This window comes from Hypanus sabinus, chromosome 6 (assembly GCF_030144855.1).
Source record: "Hypanus sabinus isolate sHypSab1 chromosome 6, sHypSab1.hap1, whole genome shotgun sequence".
In the NCBI taxonomy this organism is placed as follows: Eukaryota; Metazoa; Chordata; class Chondrichthyes; order Myliobatiformes; family Dasyatidae; genus Hypanus; species Hypanus sabinus.
Window position 1 is genome coordinate 135,655,141 of NC_082711.1, and position 22,616 is coordinate 135,677,756.

General features: G+C 42.9%; 1 protein-coding gene across 1 annotated transcript in view; it reads left to right on the top strand.

Moving 5' to 3' along the window:
* The window catches only part of ap2b1 (adaptor related protein complex 2 subunit beta 1), a 284,654-nt gene extending 280,600 nt beyond the window's left edge, over window positions 1-4,054 (top strand). Inside the window, exon 22 of the mRNA XM_059972980.1 lies at window positions 584-4,054. Within this exon, the coding sequence (XP_059828963.1) occupies window positions 584-658 (75 nt within the window). The 3' untranslated portion in view covers window positions 659-4,054. The remainder of the gene's footprint in view (window positions 1-583) is intronic.
* Window positions 4,055-22,616: the final 18,562 nt, after the last annotated feature.

Consider the following 22,616-nt stretch of genomic DNA (forward strand, 5'->3'; position numbering starts at 1 on the left):
AAATAGTGGAATCTATCATTAAGAACCCCCATCATCCAAGGCATGCCCTCTTCTCGTTGCTACCATCAGGAAGGAGGCACACTCTCAACGATTCAGGAACCGTTTCTTCCCTTCTGCTATCCAATTTCTGAATGGAGACTGAACCCTTGAACACTACCTGACTACTATTTTTCCATGTAACTCTTCACTGTAATTCACAGTTTTCCTTCTCCATTATTATGTACTGCATTATACCGCTGCCACAAAGACAACAAATGCCAGTGATGTTAAATCTGATTCTGATCATAGAACCACAGTGGTCCACGTACAAATACTGCTGACATCTGTTTTCTCAGCTTGTGCTATGTGTTTATTTTGAAATTTTTAATTCACCTAAAGGCTGCTACTACACCAAATTCTGATCGAATCTTTCTACCAACCTCCTAAGGCAGGTTTTACAGATTTTATGCTTTCTGTGATTGTAATGTCTGCATGAACAAAATGTGTCTGTCTAGCTGAACAGGGCCCTAAAGACTTTACTGAATGTTGCTCATGGTGTCTGGTTTATTCTCTTATTAATTTTCGTTTCTTTCTTCCCTCGCAGCTGTCATTAAAGTGCAGAGCACCAGAGGTATCACAGTACGTCTACCAGGTCTATGATACTCTTCTGAAGAACTGAAGATTGGAACTAGCTCCCCAATCGTACTGAAAGTACCCATCTTAATGCACTCCTTGCAACAAATATCACTAGCAGTGTGTACTAGAAATGGATCATAAACAAAATCTACATTTGGTGTTTTTTAATGGAAATGCACTGATGAAATGGTGAAACTTATAATTGTATGCATTCAATAGAAGATGTCAACTATAGTCACTTTCAGTGCGGCGGTTTGTGTTCTTCTGTTGCTTTCTCAAAACAAAACCACTGTTCAGACCACTATCTCAAAGTGATATTATTCCAACAGATATATTTGTTCTGTGCCAAGTTTGTTGTGTTTTATTAATTGATTTAGACCTGATGTATAATTGGGCTAGGTAGCATCTGTGCTAATCTTCATGGAATGTGTCAAATATATAGGATGGCCAAAATGTTGGGTGTTTCTTTAAAGCACTGGGCATGTCAAGGGATAAGTACTGCAACTTGAAATATTTAAACCCCCTAGAGTCACTTACCCCACAAGAGAATTTGTTTTCTTAACCATGTGGTACTTACTCAATCAAGCCTGTACAAAACTGTCCTTTCTAAGATTCTTTCTTATTTGATGCAAAAGTCCTTCTGGTTCTTGAAGGATTTTATACATACATTCCCAAGAAGAAATGCTAACTTTCAGTGTGAGTCATTCACATTAATTTAAAATGGTTAGAGCCTTTTATTTGTCTGAATCTCATGTTTACCACTGAAACCAACTAATGCCTAACTTCTCCTGAAACTTGCCCAGCAGTATAATGCTGAAACTTGAGGACTTGCTCACTTGGTCTTATTTGCAGTAACATTTATTGTCAACAGCATCCTACATTGTATCTGCATTGTTCCCTTAGAAAATGCTTAATTTTTATGGATGTGTTTGTTGCAATTTTCATGGAGATTTCTTTATAGATTCAGCAAAATTTTCAATAAACGTTTGACAAAATAATATCATATGCAAAATCTCGCTAAGATGCTCTTCGCTGTATTTTGGTGGTGATGCATTGATTAATTCGTCCTTGCCATCTGTGTTTTCTTTATTATAATAATTGTTATTCATTAGGTATAATTCATTTTATGTTCACACTGGAACGTGAATAAAGTAGACTGAACTGTGCAAAGTGTCTTGCTGACAATTCAGGAAGAATGGTAGTTAAGTGTTTAGTTGTATTGGTGTGACTGAATGTTTCATCAGTGTCTTTATTTTACTCTCATCAGTGGGCTAGATGCATTAACATCTGTCTTCTGTGGTTAACTGAACAGTAAAACTGAGGACCAGAGTTAACTTCAATGAATGTATTCTTTTTCAGCCAACTAACCTTCTACAACACCTTTAACCTTAAAACATGGGAAATGTCTTTACATGTCCATAATGTTGACAGTTTCAAAGGTTTTTGTAATATGATGGTTGTGCACAATCTGGTTGTAATTTCTCTCAGTCACCTGTAGTGCATGATTATCGCAGTATTGGTAGTGCAAGCATGTACCAAGCAATTAATTCAATAACAAGGAATCTATGTAATGGAGAACAACACAGATTCACATCTTAGAGCATTTTATCTTTTACTGTGAAGAAATATTTCACAAGATTTTTGAACCTTCTGTTTTATTTTTTGTGTCCCTGTAACTTGATTGATTCAGTTCTCCAGTGTATAATTATCAAGTATTTCTAATGGCATCATATGGAACACTGTCATGAAGTGGGAGCTGAGACTTATTGCTTTGTTCTCAGAGATGCTCAGTGTTTTCTGTTTTGCTTCAGATTTCCAGCGTCTGCAGTCTTGGTTTTCTCAAAGGTGCTTGTTACTTTCTAGTGGTACATTGGAAGGTTTAACTTCAATGTGTCAAGGGCCTCTGATCTCCAGTGGACTAACCTCCTGCTGTAGCAAGACAGAGAAAGATACAGTCAGAATAAAATGTGGATTCTCATTGTGCTGGCGTAGCTGGTCTCATCCAGGTACTAATAGGTAATTCCATAATCATCATCAACTCTTCTGGGCTGGAGTAGTGAGCTATAGCCAAGGTTGCCACTATAAATCATAGCTAGATGGCTTTTGCCAGTCACATGCATAAAATGCTGTGGTTTGAGACGATGGTCAATGTGTCTTCTGCAGCCAAACAGTCTTAGCGCTCACTCACTGTCAAGTCTCATCTAGAGAACAGAAACTATGCTTTGCTAAGGAACAAAACTCAGCTACATGCAGTATATTCAGGAAAGAGAGGAATTGAACTGGTGATTTTTTTTTAAGAAGTCTTTTGTATGTTAAGGTTTCAACCTCGTAATAATGAACAAATATTTTGTTGTAGATACCCAAACTGTTGTTCTGGCAGAACTAATGGGATTTTCAAAAACAAACCAGTGGTTATAATCCAGTAAATTTGTATCCTGTAAATATGAGAAGCATGGGAGCTCAGACACCATCATAATTTTGAGATTCTGAATTTAATTCAGTGAAAAAACCCAGAAACTAAAAGCTGGCATTAACTTAAAAATATTAAGCCAGGGGATTATTGTAGGAACTTCTCAGGTTCACTAATATCGTCAGGAAGGAAAACTGGCCTCTAAACAGCTCTGACCTTTACATGACTAAAATATTTAATTTAGTAAATGGTAAACCAGTTCTAGGAACATCCTTATTTAATGGTGAATCAAAGCATTTTGTGTTGCGTGATCGGACAGTTGCAGCTGGTTCTATGCTGAGTTTTTATCTATTGCCGATGTGCTGCTGCTTTATATATACAAATACATAAACTGCAGTCTGAGACAGTGTGAACCCCATTTTCAAAGTGATTTCTTCAATAGTTTATTTTGTCAGTGTTTCCTGGGAAGGAATAAGTTGATTACAAGTTCTTCAGTTTCACATTAAGTTATAAAGAGAATACAAGAAGACTCTCTCTGGCCATGCTGGTACACACCTAAAGAATTATTGTGAAGCCATTGTTCCCCCAAGATTTAAGGAAAGTTTCCTGCAGGTCTCCTAACAGGAACACTGAACAGCTCAAGATTACTGCATTTTAGACTTGTTAATAATGGCAGAATTGGAATTCAGCTGAGAGGTCATTGTATACAACTTTATTTTTGACCCGTGGTTTTCAATGGCTGATTATTATTCTGACAGAATGAAAGCCATTGCTAAGTTAGTTGGGTTTCTACACTGGATAACTGAAGGATACGCAGACCCTGCCCCTCACTTCCATCCCTGAAAAACTGGTATCTTAAGATGCTTCATTCCGTCCTCAATGCATTCCAAATATTGTATTACTTGTCTACTGTTCTGATGTGTAAAATATCATTTTCCAAATTTAATATTCCACTGTTAACCAACTCTTGTGACTCATATTAATCTGATTTCTGAAAGATTGATAAATAAATTGCTTCTTTGAATGTTACCAGATTTAGTCAAAGTTGATATATGCGTATGTGTCTATTAAAATCTGGCTTCCCTTGAAGTGTTCTTGCTCTCTTTGTCGACTATGAAGAGTTTCATATTCATACTCAATTTGGGTCACCAAGATTATTCTCCAGAGTATAAAGTGTGAGTTCAGGGATCTACTTAATGTCTTATTGTGCGTGGTTTTTTTTACATGCACTCAGTATCAAAACCAATATTAATGGATTGAAAGAACTGAATGCAAAGAAATTATAATTTACACAGTGCCAGATCATATCCCAAAGAGCTTCACCTATGATGGTCTATTTTGTGGGGAAATGTGCCACATATTTCTCACGTAGTAAGATTCCACCCAGTCAGGTTAAGACCAGTCAGGATACTTTCAATCACAAATGAGAAAATCTGCAGATGCCGGAAGTCCAAGCAACACACACAAAATGCAGGAAGAACTTGGCAGGCAAGGCACCAGCATCTATGGAGAAGTGTACAATGACATTTTGGGCCCAGACCCTTTATCAGGACTGGAGAAAAAGATGAGGGGTCAGAGTAAAAAACTGGGGGGAGGGGAGGAGGAGCCACAAGATGATAGGTGAAACCAGGAGGGGTGAAGTAAAGAGCTGAGAAGTTGATTGGTGAAGAAAATACAGGCAGAAGAAAGGGGAATTCTGATAGAAGACAGAAGGACATGGAAGTAAAAGGGGCGGGGCACCAGAAGGAGGAAATGGGCAGGTAAAGAGATAAGGTGAGAGAAGGGGATGGAGAATGGTGAAGGAGTGGAGGGGCATTACCAAAAGGCTGAGAAATCCATGTTCATGCCATCAGGTTGGAGACTACCCAGATGGAATATGCAGTGTTGCTCCTCCAACCTCAGTGTGGCCTCATCGTGACAGTCGAGGAATCCATGACTAACATGTTGCAATTGGAATGGGTAGTGGAATTAAAATGGGTGGCTGATGGGAGACCCCACTTTTTCTGGTGGACAGAGCATAGGTGCTTGGCAATGCGGTCTCCCGGTCAGTATCAGGTCTCATTGATGTTGAGGCCACACCAGGAGCACTGGATACAGTAGATGACCTCAACAGACTCATAAGTGAAGCATTGCCTCACTGGGAAGGACTGTTTGGGGCTCTGAATGGTAGTGAGGGAGGAGATAAAGGGGCAGGTGTGGCACGAGGGAGACCTGTGGGGAGGGACGAGTGAGTAAGGGAGTTGCGTAGGGAGCAATCCTTGTGGAAAGCAAAAAGTGGAGTGGGGGAATGATGTGCTTGGTGGTGTGATCCTGCTGGAGATGGTGGAAGGTACAGAGAATTATGTGTTGGATGCAGAGGCTGGTGAGGTGATAGGTGAGTACCAGAGGAACTCTGTCCCTGGTGGGGTAGTGAGATGATGAGGTAAGGGCAGACTTACATGAAATGGAAGAGATGCAGTTGAGGGTAGCATTGGTGGTGGAGGAAGGGAAGCCTTTCCTTGAAGAAGGAGCACATCCCCTTTGTTCTGGAATGAAAGTGCTTATCATGAGAGCAGATGCACTTTCAGTGGTGCATCTGTAGAAGCTGACGTGCCAAATCTTAAGCTTTTAAGAAAGTAGAAAACACAAAGTACACTGCAGATGCTGTGGTCAAATCAAGACGTACAAAAAAGCTGAATGAACTCTGCAGGTCGGGCAGCATCCGTTGAAAGGAGCAGTCAACGTTTCGGGTCGAGACTCTTCATCAGGACTGGCGTCTTCTGACGTCTTACTTTGTCAGAAAGTAGAAATGCTGCAAAGCATTCTTCATGACTGCATCTATGTGCTGGGTGTGCACAAATCATCTGAGATATTGATGCTCAAGAGTTTGAAGTTCAAATGTCATGTAAACAATTCTACTTATTTCAGATCTTTAATCAAGATGCTTTACTTGGAACAGAGGATGTTGGAGACATTATTGAAGCACATAAAATTATTTCTAGAGGTAGAGTAAATAATTAGTAGAGAAATCAAAATGGGGGAGGGGGTTAAAATAATGGACAAACAGACTAAAGGTGAGATGAGGGAGAAAGCTTTTCACCTTGAGAGTGGTGAGGTTTGGGACTCACTGTTTGAAAGAGTGTTAGAGACAGAAGACATTTGAATTTGCACTTGAAGGACAGTGACCTGTGGGCCTGGTGCTAGCGACTAGGAATATCATACTTATATCTGTCTTGACCAGCACAGAACAACTATCTTTAATTTCCACAAGACATAGGAGCAGAATTAGGCCATTTGAACCATTGAGTCTACTCCACCATTCAATCATGGCTGATCCTCTTCCCCCTCTTCAGCCGCACTCCGCAGCCTTCTTCCCATAACCTTTGCTGCTGTGTCCAATCATGAACCTATCAATATCTGCCTTAAATACACCCAATGTCCTGGCCTCTACAGATGCCTGTGGTAACTAATTCCACAAATTCACCTCCCTCTGGCTAAAGAAATGGATGCTCCTCTATCCTGAGGCTATGCCCTCTTGTCCTAGACTCCCCCACCATGGGAAACATCCTTTCCACATCTACTCTGTCTAGACTTTCAACATTCAAAATGTTTCAGTGAGGTCCACCCCCCCCCCCCCCCCCCCCGCTTCCTTCTAAATTCCAGCGAGTACAGACCCAGGGCCATCAAACATTCCTCATATGATAACCCTTTCATTCCTGCATTCCTGGAATCATGCTTGTGAACCTCCTCTAGACCCCCTCCAATGCCAGTACCGTACATCTTTTCTTAGGTGAGGACCCCAAATCTGTCCACAATATTCAAGGTGAGGCCTCACCAGTGCCTTATAAAGCATCAGCATCACATCTGGCTCTTTTATTCTAGACCTCTTGAAATGAATGCTAACATGGCTTTTGCCTTCCTCACCTCTGACTCAACCTGCAAGTTAACCTTCAGGGTGTTCTGCATATGGACGTCCAAGTCACTTTCCATCTGAGATTTGGATTTTCCTCCCATTTAAAAAATAGTCTGCACATTTATTTCTACTACCAAATTACATGACCATACATTTTCCAAGATTGTATTTCATTTGCCACTCTCTTGCCCATTCTCCTAATCTGTCTAAGTCCTTTTGCATCCTACCTGTTTCCTCAACACTCCCTGCCCCTCCACCAATCTTTGTAACATCTGCAAACTTGGCAATAAAGCCATCTATTCCATCATCTAAATCATTTATATACAGCATGAAAAGAAGTAGTCCTAACACTGACCACTGCAGCACACCACTAGTCAACTGGCAGCCAACCAGAAAAGGATCCATTTATTCCCACTCACTGCCTCCCACCAATCAGCCAATGCCCTCACCATGATAGTAACTTTCCTGTAATACCATGGGCTCTTAACTTGGTAAGCTGCCTCATTTGTGGCACCTTGTCAAAGGCCTTCTGAAAGTCTAAATTTACAACATCCACTGTATCCCCTTTATCTATCCTACTTATAATCTCCTCAAAGAATTCCCACAGGTTTGTCAGGCAGGATTTTCCCTTAAAGAAACAATGCTGACTTTATCTTATCGTAACCTGTGTCACCAAGTACTCCATGACTCCAACATCTTCCTAACCACTTAGGTCAGGCTAACTAGTCTATAATTTCTTTTCTGCTGCCTTCCTCCTTTCTTAAAGAGTGGAGTGACATATGCAATTTTCCATTCCTCTGGCACTGTCCCAGAGTCAAATGATTTTTGAAAGCTCATTACTAACGCCTCCACAATCTCTGCCACTACAATATCTCTTTAGAACCCTAGGGTGCAGTTCATCTAATCTGGGTGACTTATGTACCCTTAGGTCTTTCAGATTTTGGAGCACCTTCTCCCTTGTAATAGTAACTGCACCCACTTCTCTTCCCTTCAACATCTGGCACACTGCTAGTGTCTTCCACAGTGAAGACTGGTGCAAAATACTCATTTAGTTCATCTGCCATCTCCTTGTCCCCTGTTATTATTTCTCCAGCCTCATTTTCTAATGGTCCTATATCCACTCTCACTTCTCTTTTATTTTTTACATTCTTGAAAAAGCTTCTACTATCCACTTTGATATTATTTGCCAGCTTGCTTTCATATTTCGTCTTTTCCCTCCTAATGATTCTTTTAGTTGCTCTCTGTAGGTTTTCAAAAGCTTCCCAATCTTCTATCTTCCCACTATTTTTTGTTTTGTTATATGCTCTCTCTGTTTTTACATTAGCTTAGACTTCCCTTGTCAGCCACTTTATTTTGCCATTAGAATGTTCCTTCACTTTTGGAATACATCTGTCCTGTGCCTGCCTCATTTTTCCAGAAACTCACATCATTGCTACTCTGCTGTCATCCCTGCCAGCATCTCCTTACAACTTTGACCAGCTCCTCTCTCATACCACTGTAATTTCCCTTACTCCACTGAAATACTGCTATGTGAGACTTTACTTTCTCCCTATCAAATTTCAAGTTGAGCTCAATATATTGTGATCATTAGTTCCTAATGGTTCTTTTACCTTCAGCTCCCTAATTGTTTCTGGTTCATTGCATAACACCCAATCCAATATAGCTGATCCCCCAGTAGGCTCAATGACAAACTCCTCTAAAAATCCATCTCGTAGCCATTCAAAAAACTCACTCTCTTGAGCTTCATTACCAACCTAATTTTCCCAATCATCCTGTATGTTGAAATCTGCTATGACTATCATAACATTGCCCTTTTGACACACCTTTCCTATTTCTTGTTGTAATCTATGGTCCACATCCCAGCTGCTGTTGGGAGGCCTGTATATAACTACCGTCAGGGTCTTTTACCCTTGCTGTTTCTTAACTCTACCTACAAGGATTCAACATCTTCTGATTGTATGTCACATCTCTCTACTGATTTGAGCCACACCACCCCCTCTGCCTACTTTCCTATGCCTCTGATATAACGTGTAACCTTGGACATTCAGCTCCCAACTACAACCATCCTTCAGCCGTGATTCAGTGATTGCCACCACATCATACCTGACATTCTGTAATAGTGCAACAAGATCGCCCACCTTATTTCTTCTACTCAATGCTTTGAGATATAACAGTCTGAGTGCTGTATTTGCTACCCTTTATGATTCTGCATTCCTAATGCACTGATACTCACCTTGCTGGCTGCAATTTTGTTCTACCATCTGCCAACCCTTCCTGACAGTCTGACTGCATGCTATCTTTGCTTTATTACCATCCATCTTGTCCTGAGTCCCTTCACTCCAGTTCGGACCCCCCTCCCCAACAGCTCTAACAAACCTGCCTCGAGAATATTGGTCCCCTTTGGGTTCAGGTGCAACCTGTCACTTTTGAACAAGTCATACCTCCCCCAGAAGTGATCCCAATGATCCAAGAACCTGAAGCCCTGCCCCTTGCATTTCATATGATTACTATTACTATTCCAATGATGGGCAGTGTGAACTATCCTTGAGAAATAAGTTACTGAAGAGCAAAATAATATACCTGGACTCCCCATTTGAACTCATTATTATGGTTGTACAGATGGATTCCTGATTCCAGATGGTGGCCAGGGAAAGTCACAACTATATTATTTAATTGGTCATTTTCAACACTCCAATTGACATTATCTGAAGAGAAAAAGTTTTTCAGTCCTTGAGTGTGCAGTTGAATAAATGTAAAGTCAAGGTCCTCTAGCGTACATTGGATCTCTGACACAACAGTTAGATCACTATCCTATCTACCTCACCCCACAAATACTCTCCTCCACAGCACTGAACATGGACTAATCTCCAGTGTAAAAAGAACAGTGGTTGTAGCATCAACTGCCCTTTTGGAAGAGAATACGCCTCCGTCTTTTGTACCCGAACTTCAGGTGTATCCAGATTGGGTTGCAGAGAGTGGTTTTCTCTGCAGCTTTTGTTAAACACCAGTCACTGAGTGAACCAAGTCAATGTGGCTGAAGACTAGCACAGGTCAGAGAAATTGGGCCCTTCCCAGACTAGGGTCTTCTGGCACACAACATTTGCTTGCAAAGGTGTTGATATCTCTTTAAAGATAAATGCAACATATTACACACAACAAATAATCTGCTGGAGGATCTCAGCAGATCAGGGAGAATCTGTGGGGGGGGGGGAGAATTAATGACATTTTGAGTCGAAATTACACATCAGGATACTTTGTTGCTCCAGATTCCAACATCTGCAGTCTCTTGTGTCTCCATTAAATTACTTGCATTCCATTGCCACCCTAGATACCATTCAGCAACCTGGAAAAGTTCTTCAACCAAGTCATTTATAAATAGTGAATAGTCAGAGCTATTGGTCATGCCTTGATGCTTGAGGGTCTTTTCACTCTGTAATTTACTCAACAAGTTGATAGTTAAGACTTGGGCTCAGTGAACTTTAATTTTACTTCCCCCTAGGTCCTCCTTCCTCCTTTCCTCCCTGTGATAGTCCACTCTCCTCTCCTATCAGATTCCTTCTTCTCCAGCCCTTGACCACGCCCACACATCTGGCTTTATCTATCATTTTCCAGCTATTCTCTATCCCCTCTCCCTGCCTTTTATTCTGTCATCTACCACCTTCCTTCTCCATCCTGAAGAAGAGTCTTGATCTGAAATGCCAACTATCGACATCAATGCTGCCTGACTGCTGAGTTCCTCCAGCATTTTGTGTATCCAGCTTTTAGTTTTAGCTATGTGCTGTTATGAAGGACTATATTGTTTTGTGTTCCAGCAGTCCATATCCATAGCAACCTTTGACATAAGACTCACTGCCTTGCAGCACCTGAGACTCAGGTTCAGTCCTAAACTTCAATGCTGCCTGTGTGGAGTTTGCAAGTTCTCCCTGTAACCATGTGGTTTTCCTTCTCTAGGAGCTCCAGTTATTTCCCGCATGCCAGTCACATGGGTCAGTAGGTTAATTGGCTGCTGTAAATTGCCCCTAGTGTGTAGGTGGTGGATAGAATCTGGGGGGAGTTGGTGAGAGTGTACGAGAGTTTAAAAAAAATAGGATTAATGCAGAATCAGTGTAAATGGGTGTTTGATGGTTGGTGCACACTAGATGGGCTGAAGGGCCTGTTTGTTCAGATAATTGGTTTATAATTCCCTGCTTTCCTGTTCCCACCTGTCTTAAATAACAGATTGATGCAGTTTTCTAATCAATAGGAAAGGTTCCTGAATAGGGAGAACTAATGTTAAAAGCCATACAATAGTGTAACACTTACAATGCTTTAAATCTGAAATAAAAACAGAAATCCTGGAAATATTTGTCCGGGTTTGGAATGTCTGAGGAAAGAGATATAGTTAATACTTCAGATAAAGAACTTTCAATCAGAAACAGACCCTCTGGGCTCAGCAGAGAAGTCAACAATTTCAGATAATGACTGGCTCCTATTTTGTATGTTATTTCAGATGTCCAGTGTTTGTGGCATCCATAACCTCAGATAATGATTTTATTGCTTTCATTTGTACCTCCTTTCTGACCTTCCCCTCTTTATTTCTTTGTTATCTGTTATCTCTGTCTCTGTCAGGGGTTCCCAACTTTTTATATGCCATGGACCCCTATGATTAACTGAAGGGTCCATAAGACCCTAAGACATAGGAGCAGAAATTGGAGCACTTGGCCAAAACTGTTCACAATACTCAGGGTGAGGCCTCACCAGTGCCTTATAAAATCTGGCAGCACATCCCTGCTCTTGTATTCTAGACCTCTTGAAGTGAATGCTAACATTGCATTTGCCTTCCTCACCACCAACTCTACCTGCAAGTTTAGGGTGTTCTGCAGAAGGACTCCCAAATCCCTTTGCTTCTCAGATTTCTGGATTTTCTCCCCATCTGGAAAATAATCTGCATATTTATTTCTACTACCAAAGTGCATGTTCATGGATTTTCCAACATTGTATTTCATTTGCCACCTTTTTGCCATTCTCCTAATCTGTCTAAGTCCTTCTGCAGCCTGCCTGTTTCCTCTACTCTACCTGACACTCCACCAATCGTTGTATCATCTGCAAAGTTGGCAACAAAGCCATCTATTCCATCATCTAAATAATCGACTAGATTAGATTAGATTCAACTTTATTGTCGTTGTGCTGAGATACAAAGCCAATGAAATGCAGTTAGCATCTAACCAGAAATGCAAAGAATAGTGTATTTACAAAATAACCGTGTATAAGAAGTAAGTGCTACAGCATAGAAATATAAAAGTACTGAGTCCAATATGGGTGCAATACTGCTTAGCGCAGTAATTAATACACAGCATAAAAAGAAGTGGCCCCCAAAACTGATTCCTGAAAAACACCACTAGTAACTGGCAGCCAACCAGAAAAGGATCATTTTATTTCCACACACTGCATCCTACCAATCAGCCAATGCTCTAACTATGCCAGTAACTTTCCTGTAATGTCATGGGCTCTTAACTTGGCAAGCAGCCTCATGTGTGGCACCTTGTCAAAGGCCTTCTGAAAGTCCAAATACACAACATCCACTGTATCCCCTTTATCTATCCTACATCTAATCTCCTCAAAGAATTCCAACAGGTTCATCAGGCAAGATTTTCCCTTAAGGAAACCGTGCTGACTTTGACTTACCTTGTGCTGAGGAACCAAGCACTCCATAACCTCATCCATAACAATTGGCTCCAACATCTTTCCAACCACTGAGGTCAGGTTGGCTAGTCTATAATTTCCTTTCTGCTGCCCTCCTTCTTTCTTAAAGAGTGGAGTGATATTTGCAGTTTTCCAGTCTTGTGACACCATGCCAATGTACAATGATTTTTGAAAGATCATTAGTAATGCCTTCACAATCTCTACTGCTACCTCATTCAGAACCCTAGAGTGATTTATGTATCCTTAGGTCTTTCTGCTTTTGGAGCACCTTCTCCCTTGTAATAGTAACTGCACCCACTTCTCTTCCCTCACACCCTTCAACATCTGGCACTCTCCTAGTGTCTTTCATAGTAAAGACTGGTGCAAAATACTCACTTAGTTCATCTGCCATCTCCTTGTCCCTTGTCTCTATTATTTATTATTATTATTCCTCCGGCCTCATTCTCTAGTGGTCCAGTATCCACTCTCATCTCTCTTTTACTTTTTACATACTTGAAAAAGCTTTTACTATCCACTTTGATACTGTTTGCTAACTTGCTTTCATATTTCATCTTTTCCCTCCTAAAGGTTATTTTAGTTGCGCTGTATAGATTTTTAAAAGCTTCCCTGGCTTCTGGTTAATTTTTGCTTTGTTGTATGACCTCACTTTTGTTTTTACATTAGCTTCGACTTCCTTTGTCAGCCACAGCTGTACTATTGAGTATTTCATCATTTTTCGATCACATCTGTCCTGCACCTTCCTCATTTTTCCCTGAAACTCACACCATTGCTGCTCTGTTCTCATCTCTGCCAGCATCCCCTTCCAATTTACTTTGACCAATCCCTTTCATGCCACTGTAATATCCTTTACTCCACTGAAATACATCACACTTTACTTTCTCCCTATCAAATTTCAAGTTGAACTCAACCATATTGTGATCACTGCCTCATAAGGGTTCTTGAACTTAAGCTCCCTAATCACCTCCAGTTCATTACATAACACCCAATCCAATATGGCTGATCCTCTCGTAGGATCAATGACAAACTGCTTGAAAAAGCCATTTTGTGGGCATTCAACAAACTCAGTGGACCCCAGGTTGGGAACCCTTTGTCTATATCTTGCATCTTCACCATTTTCAGTGTTTATTACAAACCTCATTATTCTCTCCTCTATTTACCCCTTTACTCCACTTTAAAACTGAGTTATCTCCTGCAGTCCCTAATTCTACTCCATGACCATTAACCATGATCAAATGGGTAACTGATGGTTATTGCTGTTATTTACCCTTCTATCAGCATAACAATGTCACTCGGCAATCCCTATAACCATCATCACACAACGTGTCAAGCATTCAAGTCAATACCTCCATTGGAACTTAGTGTAAGGTCCTGAAATTGGAATAGATTCCCTTCTACTAGACCACTCAGCACCACAATTAATAGAACCATGGAGAATGGAAAGGACATGAGCTGGATGTTTCCTCTCAATAGGCTGTAGCTCATCCCTTGCTTGTGTACCATTCTTTGAGCTCCCGACTACATGATATCACTGATGTTGCCTACTGGGCCAGCACCTTAATGGTGGCATAATCAAGCTAACCATGGCAATTGAAGATGTGGGTGCTGAATCCTATTTCCAACTGTGAGTAACCCTAAGTATAAAGAAGATGGTTTGCCTCACCCTCTTCCCATTCCATTCCTCTGCAGGTATACTTGTTTAAATCCATGAAATTTCCCATTTACGCACATAACAGTGCAGCCTCTAATATTCTGTGGTTCACTGTCCACTGCTAATATGGCCATCTCAAGGGGTGTTCTCCATACTTGTTGAAATTCTGTAGAGCCGCTAAGTATAACCACTGTTCCAAAGGGATCTTTACCAGGCCATGTCATCTTAACTCGACTTGGGTGTACAGAGACAAGAAAATCTGCAGATGCTGGAAGTCCTACACAACACACACAAAATGCCAGAGGGACTCACAGGTCAGGCAGCAGCAATGGAAAAGAATAAATAGTTGATGTTTTTGGCTGCGTCCTGATGAAGGATCTTGGCCCAAACTGTCCTCTATTCACTCTTTTCCATGCCACCTGACCTGCTGCGTTCCTCCAACATTTTGTGTGTGTTGTATTGGGAGTACAAAGCACAATTTCCACAACAGCAGGTGTCACAGCTATGTGGAGGAGAGTGATACACATCAATAGACAGAAACAGGCTGGTGAGCTGAGTGAACCATAATGCAACAAAAAATTGCAGGTATGATGAATGCAGGACATGGGAAGGCAGGGAGACCTCCGGAATCCCTGACCACTACAACTGTGAGAAGTGTATCCAGCTGCAGCTCCTGACGATCTGTGTTAAGGAGTTGGAACTGGAACTGGATGAACTCCAGATCATTTGGGAGCCTGAAAGAGTGAGAGATAGGTCATATAGGCCCCCACCAACCAATATATCACTGTTGGGAGGGGGTGGGGGAGTGCGGCATGACCTAACAGAGGAAAGACACAATGATCAGATCTCCGGCACTAGGTTTGCCACTGTGACTCAGAAGGGATGAGGGAAAAAGAGTTAAGGGAACAAACAGGAGGTTCTGAGGGCAAGAACAAGATTCCTGGAAGCTACTTTGTCTCCCAGGAACCAGGATCCAGGATATCTTGATTGAATCCTCAGCATTCTTAAGTGGAAGGGTATACAGACAGAAATCGTGGTCTATGTGGGTACCAAATACATGGGTAGGACAAGAGATGAGGTTCTGCATCGGGAGTTGAGGGAATTAGTTGCTAAGTTAAAGGGCAGATCCTTCAGGATTGTGATCTCAGGATTGCTACCTATGCCACGTGCTAGTGAGGCTAGATCGGGGAAGATTATATAGTTTAATATGTGGCTAAGGAGGGAGGGCATAAGATTTTTGGATCATTGGGCTGTCTTCCAGTGAAGTTGGAACGTGTTCAGAAGGGATGGTTTGCACCTGAACTGGAGGGGGACTAATATCCTAGCAAAAAGGTTTGTTAATACTGCATGGTGGGGTTTAAACTGGAGTTGCAGGGGGATGGGAACCAGAGTGCCAGAACCAGAGTTGGTGGAGAAGTTGTGGAGACAGATGTTGGTAAGAGCTCAGACAGAGTTAGAAATCAAAAGGTTAAGCATGATGAGAGTGAATGCAGGACTGAAGGTGTTGTATCTGAATGTGTGAAGTATAAGGAATCAGGTAAGTGAACTTGCAGCACATTTGCAGATCGGCAGGTATAATATTGTAGGCATCACTGAATCATGATTGAAAGATTATAGCTGGGGGCTTAATGTTCAAAGATGCACATTGTATTGAAAGCATAGACAGAAAGGCAAAAGGGATGGCATTGCTCTGTTGGTAAAAAATGAAATCAATCAGTAGAAAGAGGTGACATAGGGTCAGAAGCTGTTGAATCATTACAGATAGAGCTAAGGAGCTGCAAGGTTAACAAGACACTGATGGGATTCTATACAGACCCCCTAACAGTTGTAAGGATGTGGCCTACAAATTACAATGGGAGATAGAAAATGCCTACCAGAAGGACAATGTTACAATAGTCATGGGGGATTTCAGTTTGCAGGTAGATTGGGAAAATCAGGTTGGCACTGATCACAGGAGGGGGAGTTTCTAGGGTGGCTGCGAGATGGCATTTTAGAGCAGCTTGTGGTTCAGCCCACAAGAGGATCAACTATTCTGAATTGAGTGTTGTGTAATGAACCAGAATTAAGGGTAAGTTCTCGGAGTACTTGGAGGTACATGATAAAATAGCATGGTTTCCTCAAGGGAAAACCTTGCCTGACAAATCTGTTGGAATTCTTTGAAGAAATAACAAGCAGGGTAGACAAAGGAGAATCAGTTGATGTTGTGCACTTGGAGTTGTGCACTTTGCCAAATTGCCACACTTGAGGCTTCTTTATGAGACCAAAGCCCATGATACTACAGGAAAGATTCTAGCATGGATAAAGCAGTGGCTGATTGGCAGGAGGCAAAGAGTGGGAATAAAGGGAGCATTTTCTGGTTGGTTGCCAATGACTAGTGGTGTTTCACAGGGGTCTGTTGGGATCCATTCTTTTTACATTATATGTCAATGATTCCAATAATAGAATTAATGGCTTTGTTGCAAAATTTGCAGATGATATGGAAATAGGTGAAAGGGCAGGTAGTTTTGAGAAAGTTGAGAAGCTACAGAAGGAATTAGACAGATTGGGAGAATGGGCAAAGAAATGGCAGATAGAATACTGTCTCAAGAAGTGTATGGTCATCCACTTTGATAGAAGAAATGAAAGGTTGCCTGTTTCCTAAATGGGGAGAAAATACAAAAATAAAGAGGTGCAAAGGGACTTGGGAGTCCTTGTGCAGGATTTCCTAAAAATTAACTTGTAGGTTGAGTCTGTGGTGAGGAAGGCAAATGAAATGTTAGCATTCACTTCAAGAGGACTAGAATATAAAAGCAAGGATATAATGTTGAGACTTTATAAAGCATTTGGAGTACTGTGTGAGGGTTTAGGCCCCAAAGGACGTGCTGAAACTGGAGACGGTTCAAAGGAGGTTCATGAAAATGATTCCAGGATTGAACAGCTTGTCATACGAAGAGCATTTGATGGCTCTGGGCCCATGTTCAATAGTATTCAGCAGAATGAGGGGTGACCTCATTGAAGCCTATTGAATGTTGAAAGGCCTTGATAGAGTGGATGTGGGGAGGATGGTTCCTATGGTGGGCAAGTCTAAGATGGGAGGACACAGCCTCAGAATAGAGGGCGTCCTTTTCGAATAGAGATGAGGAGGAATTTCTTAGCTAGAGTGTGGTGAATCTGTAGAATTCTTTACCACAGGCAGCTGTGGAGGTCAAGACTTCATATATATTTATGGAAGAGATTGATAGATTCATGATTGGTTAGGGCATAAAGGTGTACAGGGAGAAGGCACAAGATTGGGGCTGACAGGAAAGTTGGATCAGCCATGATGAAATGGTAGAGCAGATGTAACGGGCTAAATGGCCTAATTCTGCTCCTATATCTTATGTTTGATAAGACACAGAAGATGAAACTTGTGATAGACTGCAGATGTGCAACACAGAGCATTGCAAGTGGATTGTTAGAATGGGTTTAAAATGGGGTAGAAAAAGCTTTCAGGACTTGTGCTTTTTAAATAAGAATATATCACCAACACCTGTCAGTTCACTGGCCTTCCAACTTCTTGTATCATTAAGGCTTTTAGAAATTGAAGGTAAGTTACTAAAGATCCCATAGCTGAGTAACTTTCGGTTCATGAAGAGAGAGGAGACACTGAAGATTGTTCTCCTTAGAGGAAAAGAGGTTTACTAACGGGGATACCTGAAGAGGGTCAATGAAAATTAGAGGACGCAAAAAACCATTAACTGAGAATTGAGGAAACACTAGCTTTAAACAGTGCATATAAGGATCTAGAATATATCAGGAGAAAGGGAAAAGTGGGCAGTGTTGGAGATGGTTGTATTGTTAAGTATATAGGTGAGATGTGTGGATATGAAAAATGGATATGGCAAGGAAATGGTTAATAGTTAGGAATTTGTGGGTCTGTCCTGTTTTGAAGGTCTACCTGTGTGTTGGGCAAATTGACCCTTGATATGGATAAAGGGGAGAAGCAATGTGACTCTGGTCTACCTGATTAAATGGCCTGAAAGCATACCAAAATTGCTGATTTGTGTAAAAGTAATTAATCACCTTGTCTCTAAAGAATGTTTTTTTACATCGTTTGGTTGTAAGATTAATAGAATGCATTGCCCCTGAGGAGGCAGAGGCCGATTGCTGAAGGTCACCTGACCAAGAGGTTAGGGTCGTGTAAACATTGGATTGGATGCCTCGCCCCTACCTGCTGGACTGGGAGGTGGCAATAGGGCTATAAAAGGTGGGCAAGTTCTTTCTTGGGTAGACCATTCACCTGGGTCCCACTTTTGGGCTGAACAGCTGAACCGGCGCCAAGGACCTCCACCCGGGCCAGTCCACGGTCGATCGCCTGCCTCAGGGACCATGCAGACGTTGCTAAGTATACTCGGCGATGTAGACTACTAGGGGTTGCTGAAGTTATCCCTACCTTTGTAGTGTATAATATAAAGCATTTCTCACAACTCTCTATTTTCTTCTCTGTACTAACAATAAAGTGAGTCTCGGAGGAACTACCGAGTCTGGGTCCATTTGTTCGAGCGAAACCAGATAGTTACAGCATCCACATGATACGGTTATACTTATTTGGGTATCAGTTTTTGTGGAACAATTGGCATAGTCGGCAGGATGGCTGACAATGTTTTGCTGGAACAAAGAGGCTGCCCCGGAACAATATCGCATACCTGGGTGAACAGATAATACTGATGAGTTTGCTGTGCTTGCTAACACCCTTGTGAAGTTGGGACTTCCCATAAGTTGAGATGATTGCCTAGATAATACTGGAGGAAAATTGGGAAGTAAGATGGCTAGATTGTTGTGAGAAATAAATTTCCCATCGAAACGAAGTTCTCATACTGATGGCTATTGGCTGCTGGCCACAGCCTTGTGCCAACAGTTGGAAAGGACCTGTGAAGTGGACCAAGAAAGGGATGAAGTGAAATCTCTGAAGGAGAGGTGTTCAGCAATGACTGAGTTGGTGAGGACCAGTCAGAATAGGACACAGGAAGCTGCGGAGAAGGGAGTTAAGATGGCATGTAGGCTAGTGCAAATTAACCATCAGGAGGCGGCTCGCCACCAGAATTATAACCCCGATCCCATGAAGATAAGATCGATGTTGTTATCCAAGGGAGATCCAGATACCTGGGATGGGGATATGATGACGATGAAAATGGGCTCTTTAGTGATGGGGAAACTGCTTTCTCCCAGAACAATTGCAGGCTCAGCCTACTACGGTGACTTCTCAAAAGAATGTACACAGACAGCCAGGAGTACAGACCCTCGAGTACAAGGAGTATAATGATAAGAAGCTATCTGAGATGGCTGCCCATTTTAAACAAAGGTCTGGGGAATTGCTGGCTGAATATTTACTCTGCTTGTGGGATGATGGAGGTGCTAGTATAACCTTTTACCCTGAAGAACTAGTGAGGCTAGGGTCTTTAACCTCGAATCCCAGTCTTAATACTGAGTTATGCCAATTTCCCCTTGCGGATAGGTTCTTCTTTCAAGTGCTGGAGGCTGTTAAGAAAGTTTTCCTGCATCCCCTTGATTGTGATTCACAGCTACAGGTGGACTGGGAGACTGGGAGACTGGGAGACTGGGAGACTGGGAGACTGGGAGACTGGGAGACTGGGAGACTGGGAGACTGGGAGACTGGGAGACTGGGAGACTGCCGCTGAAGGCATTCACCGCTCAAGACAACAGGCCCAGGTCAATAGGATGTATGGGGACTGGGACGCACAGTGGCGACTGGGTCGGGGTCCCAACCAAGAGGAATTCACCGGAGGGATGTACAGGAGATTGGTGCGGTCAGCTGCCCCGTCCATTCAGGGTGTGGTTCTTGCATTATTGGGGCCCTTAGTTCAGGAGGATGTGCAGGGTGTGACTAACGCCTTGGCAAACCTTTCTGACTTGCAGGTGGTTAAACCCCGAGTCCGTTTGACGTGGCTCATGAATACTGGAGGGGAAGGCACTAATGGTACCAATGGGACTGGGAAACCTGCCCTGACGCTCAAGGAGATATTCACTACCCTTTTGAAAGCAGGTGTCAGTATAAGAAGATTGACGGTATACCGACCAGTGTATTGTATCATGAATACATGTAAGCTGGGAAGACGCCGGCTGACCCTTCTACCTCCTCACTGTACCCATCGTTAACTGAATTGCAGGATGTAGAAAAGAAGGTCACACAGGAGGAGACCGGGAAATAGCAGCCTCCCAACCCCTCCCGGACCTAGGGGGATGGCCGGGTTCCCCCGACATGTGGACCCGGGGGCAATTCGATGTGAACCTTATGTACCTATAGTGGTTCGCTGAGCTAAGGGAAATGATCAACGGTTTGTTGCTCTGGTGGATACAGGAGCAGAATATACAGTGATCCCGGGCGAGTGGAGGGGACTGAGTATGATACTGAAGGGATGAGGGGTGCCCTTACTAGGGCCCAGGAAGTAACAGTGTGTGAAACGATCAACAAGAACGTCCCGTGTTGTGTGTCTGTCCTGATTGCTGTAACCACCGAGTGTATCTTAGGGATGACTGTGTTGCGGGGAGTGCAATCACAGACCTCGATAGGGACCGTTAGTTTTGGGATGTGGAGCATGCGGGTGGTAGTTGGAAGGACTAAGTGGGAGCCCCTGTTTATCCCTCCACTGATGCAGATAGTGTCAATTCCACAATACCGGATCCCGGGAGGTCACAAGGAAATAACTGATACTATTGCCTTCTTGGAGCAAGCTGGGATTATTCGACCCACCACGTCCCCGTACAATAGCCCGGTCTGGGCGGTAAAGAAGCCAGACGGGGCCTGGCAAATGACTGTTGACTATCGATACTCTCCCCCGCTGAGTTGTGCTGTGCCTGACATGGTGACGCTGGTAGACGATATTTTGGATGATGAAGTTGGTCGATGGTATGCTGTTATTGATCTGGCCAATGCCTTCTTTTTGATCCCCTTGGAGGAGCAATCACAGGAGCAGTTCGCGTTCACCTGGAATGGTAGGCAGTATACCTTTACTCGTTTACCACAGGGATATGTTCATAGTCCCACCTTGTGCCACAGGATAGTGACACTGATGCACCATCAATAACTCTCAGAGACGTGAGTCAAGGTGGCCCTTTATTGGCTGGAAGAAAGCACCGTCAGCAGCAAGAGACCACCACGCAATAGCCTGGAGACAGAAGCCTCCAATCGCCTTTATGCAAGGGTCTGTGGGAGGAGCCACAGGAGCAGTCAGCGGTGGGGTGGGGGGGGGGGGTGGTATCCAGACAGGTATATGTAGTTCACCACAGACACGTGATTTGGAGACCTGTGCACTGCCCCCTAATGTCAGAATACACCACCATATTGATGATGTGATGTTACAGGGACCTGAAGAGGAGAGTGTTGCAGAGGCGCTGCGGTCCCTGTTGCAGAGTGTGCAAGAGAGGGGATGGGCTGTGAATGAAGATAAGGTTCAATGTCACAGTCAATTGGTGACATTTCTGGGGATCCACTGGCATGCTGGGGAGAGGATTGTACCAGAAAAGGTACGAAATAAAATACAAGCCACAGCTACCCCCACTAATAAGCAGGAAGCTCAATGCTTTGTGAGGTTATTGGGATACTGGAGAAGACATATTCCCCATTTGACTCTCCTACTGAAACATTGTACGCCGTCACTCGTAAGAAGAACGAATTCACGTTCACATGGGAGATGAGCAAAAGGAGGCATTCAAGCAGGCCAAAATGGCAGTTGAACAGGCTCTTCCCCTTTCACCTTGGGTCCTGGGTTACAGGAGTCTGTTCAAGATAACGTGGTTGTATGGAGTCTGTGGCAACTGCAGAATGAAAGGAGGGTGCCCCTAAGTTTCCGGTCACACTGTATACGGGAGGCCACCAAACAACATACTCCATTCAGACGACAGCTCCTGGCTTGTTACTGGGCCCTGGTGGAAGCTGAGTCCATCACGGGATCAGACCCCAATGTGTTGCGACCCAATTTGCCTATTATGTCCTGGGCGCTCGTCCCAGATACGAAGGTGAGACAGGGGCGTGCACGGCAGTCATCCCTAGTGAAGTGGAAATGGAATATACAGCACCGGGCTGCTAAAGGATCCGAAAGAGTCAGCCGTCTTCATGAACAAGTAGCCAGATTGCCTATAACAGCTGGAACCGAGGAAGAGAGGGCAGATCCCCCTCTCGAACCCTTCCCCAGCCAAACGAGGAATTGATATCAGATGAAAAAGTTAATGCATGGTTTACAGATGGCTTGAGCTGTTGGGTGTCAGGGCGCCACTCTGCGACCCTCGGATGATACTCAGTTAATACAAGAAGGAGAGGGCGGATCCAGTCAGCTGGCCGAACTTGTAAGCGGTTACCCTGCCCTTTTCACTCCCCACCAAAGTAATTAGAA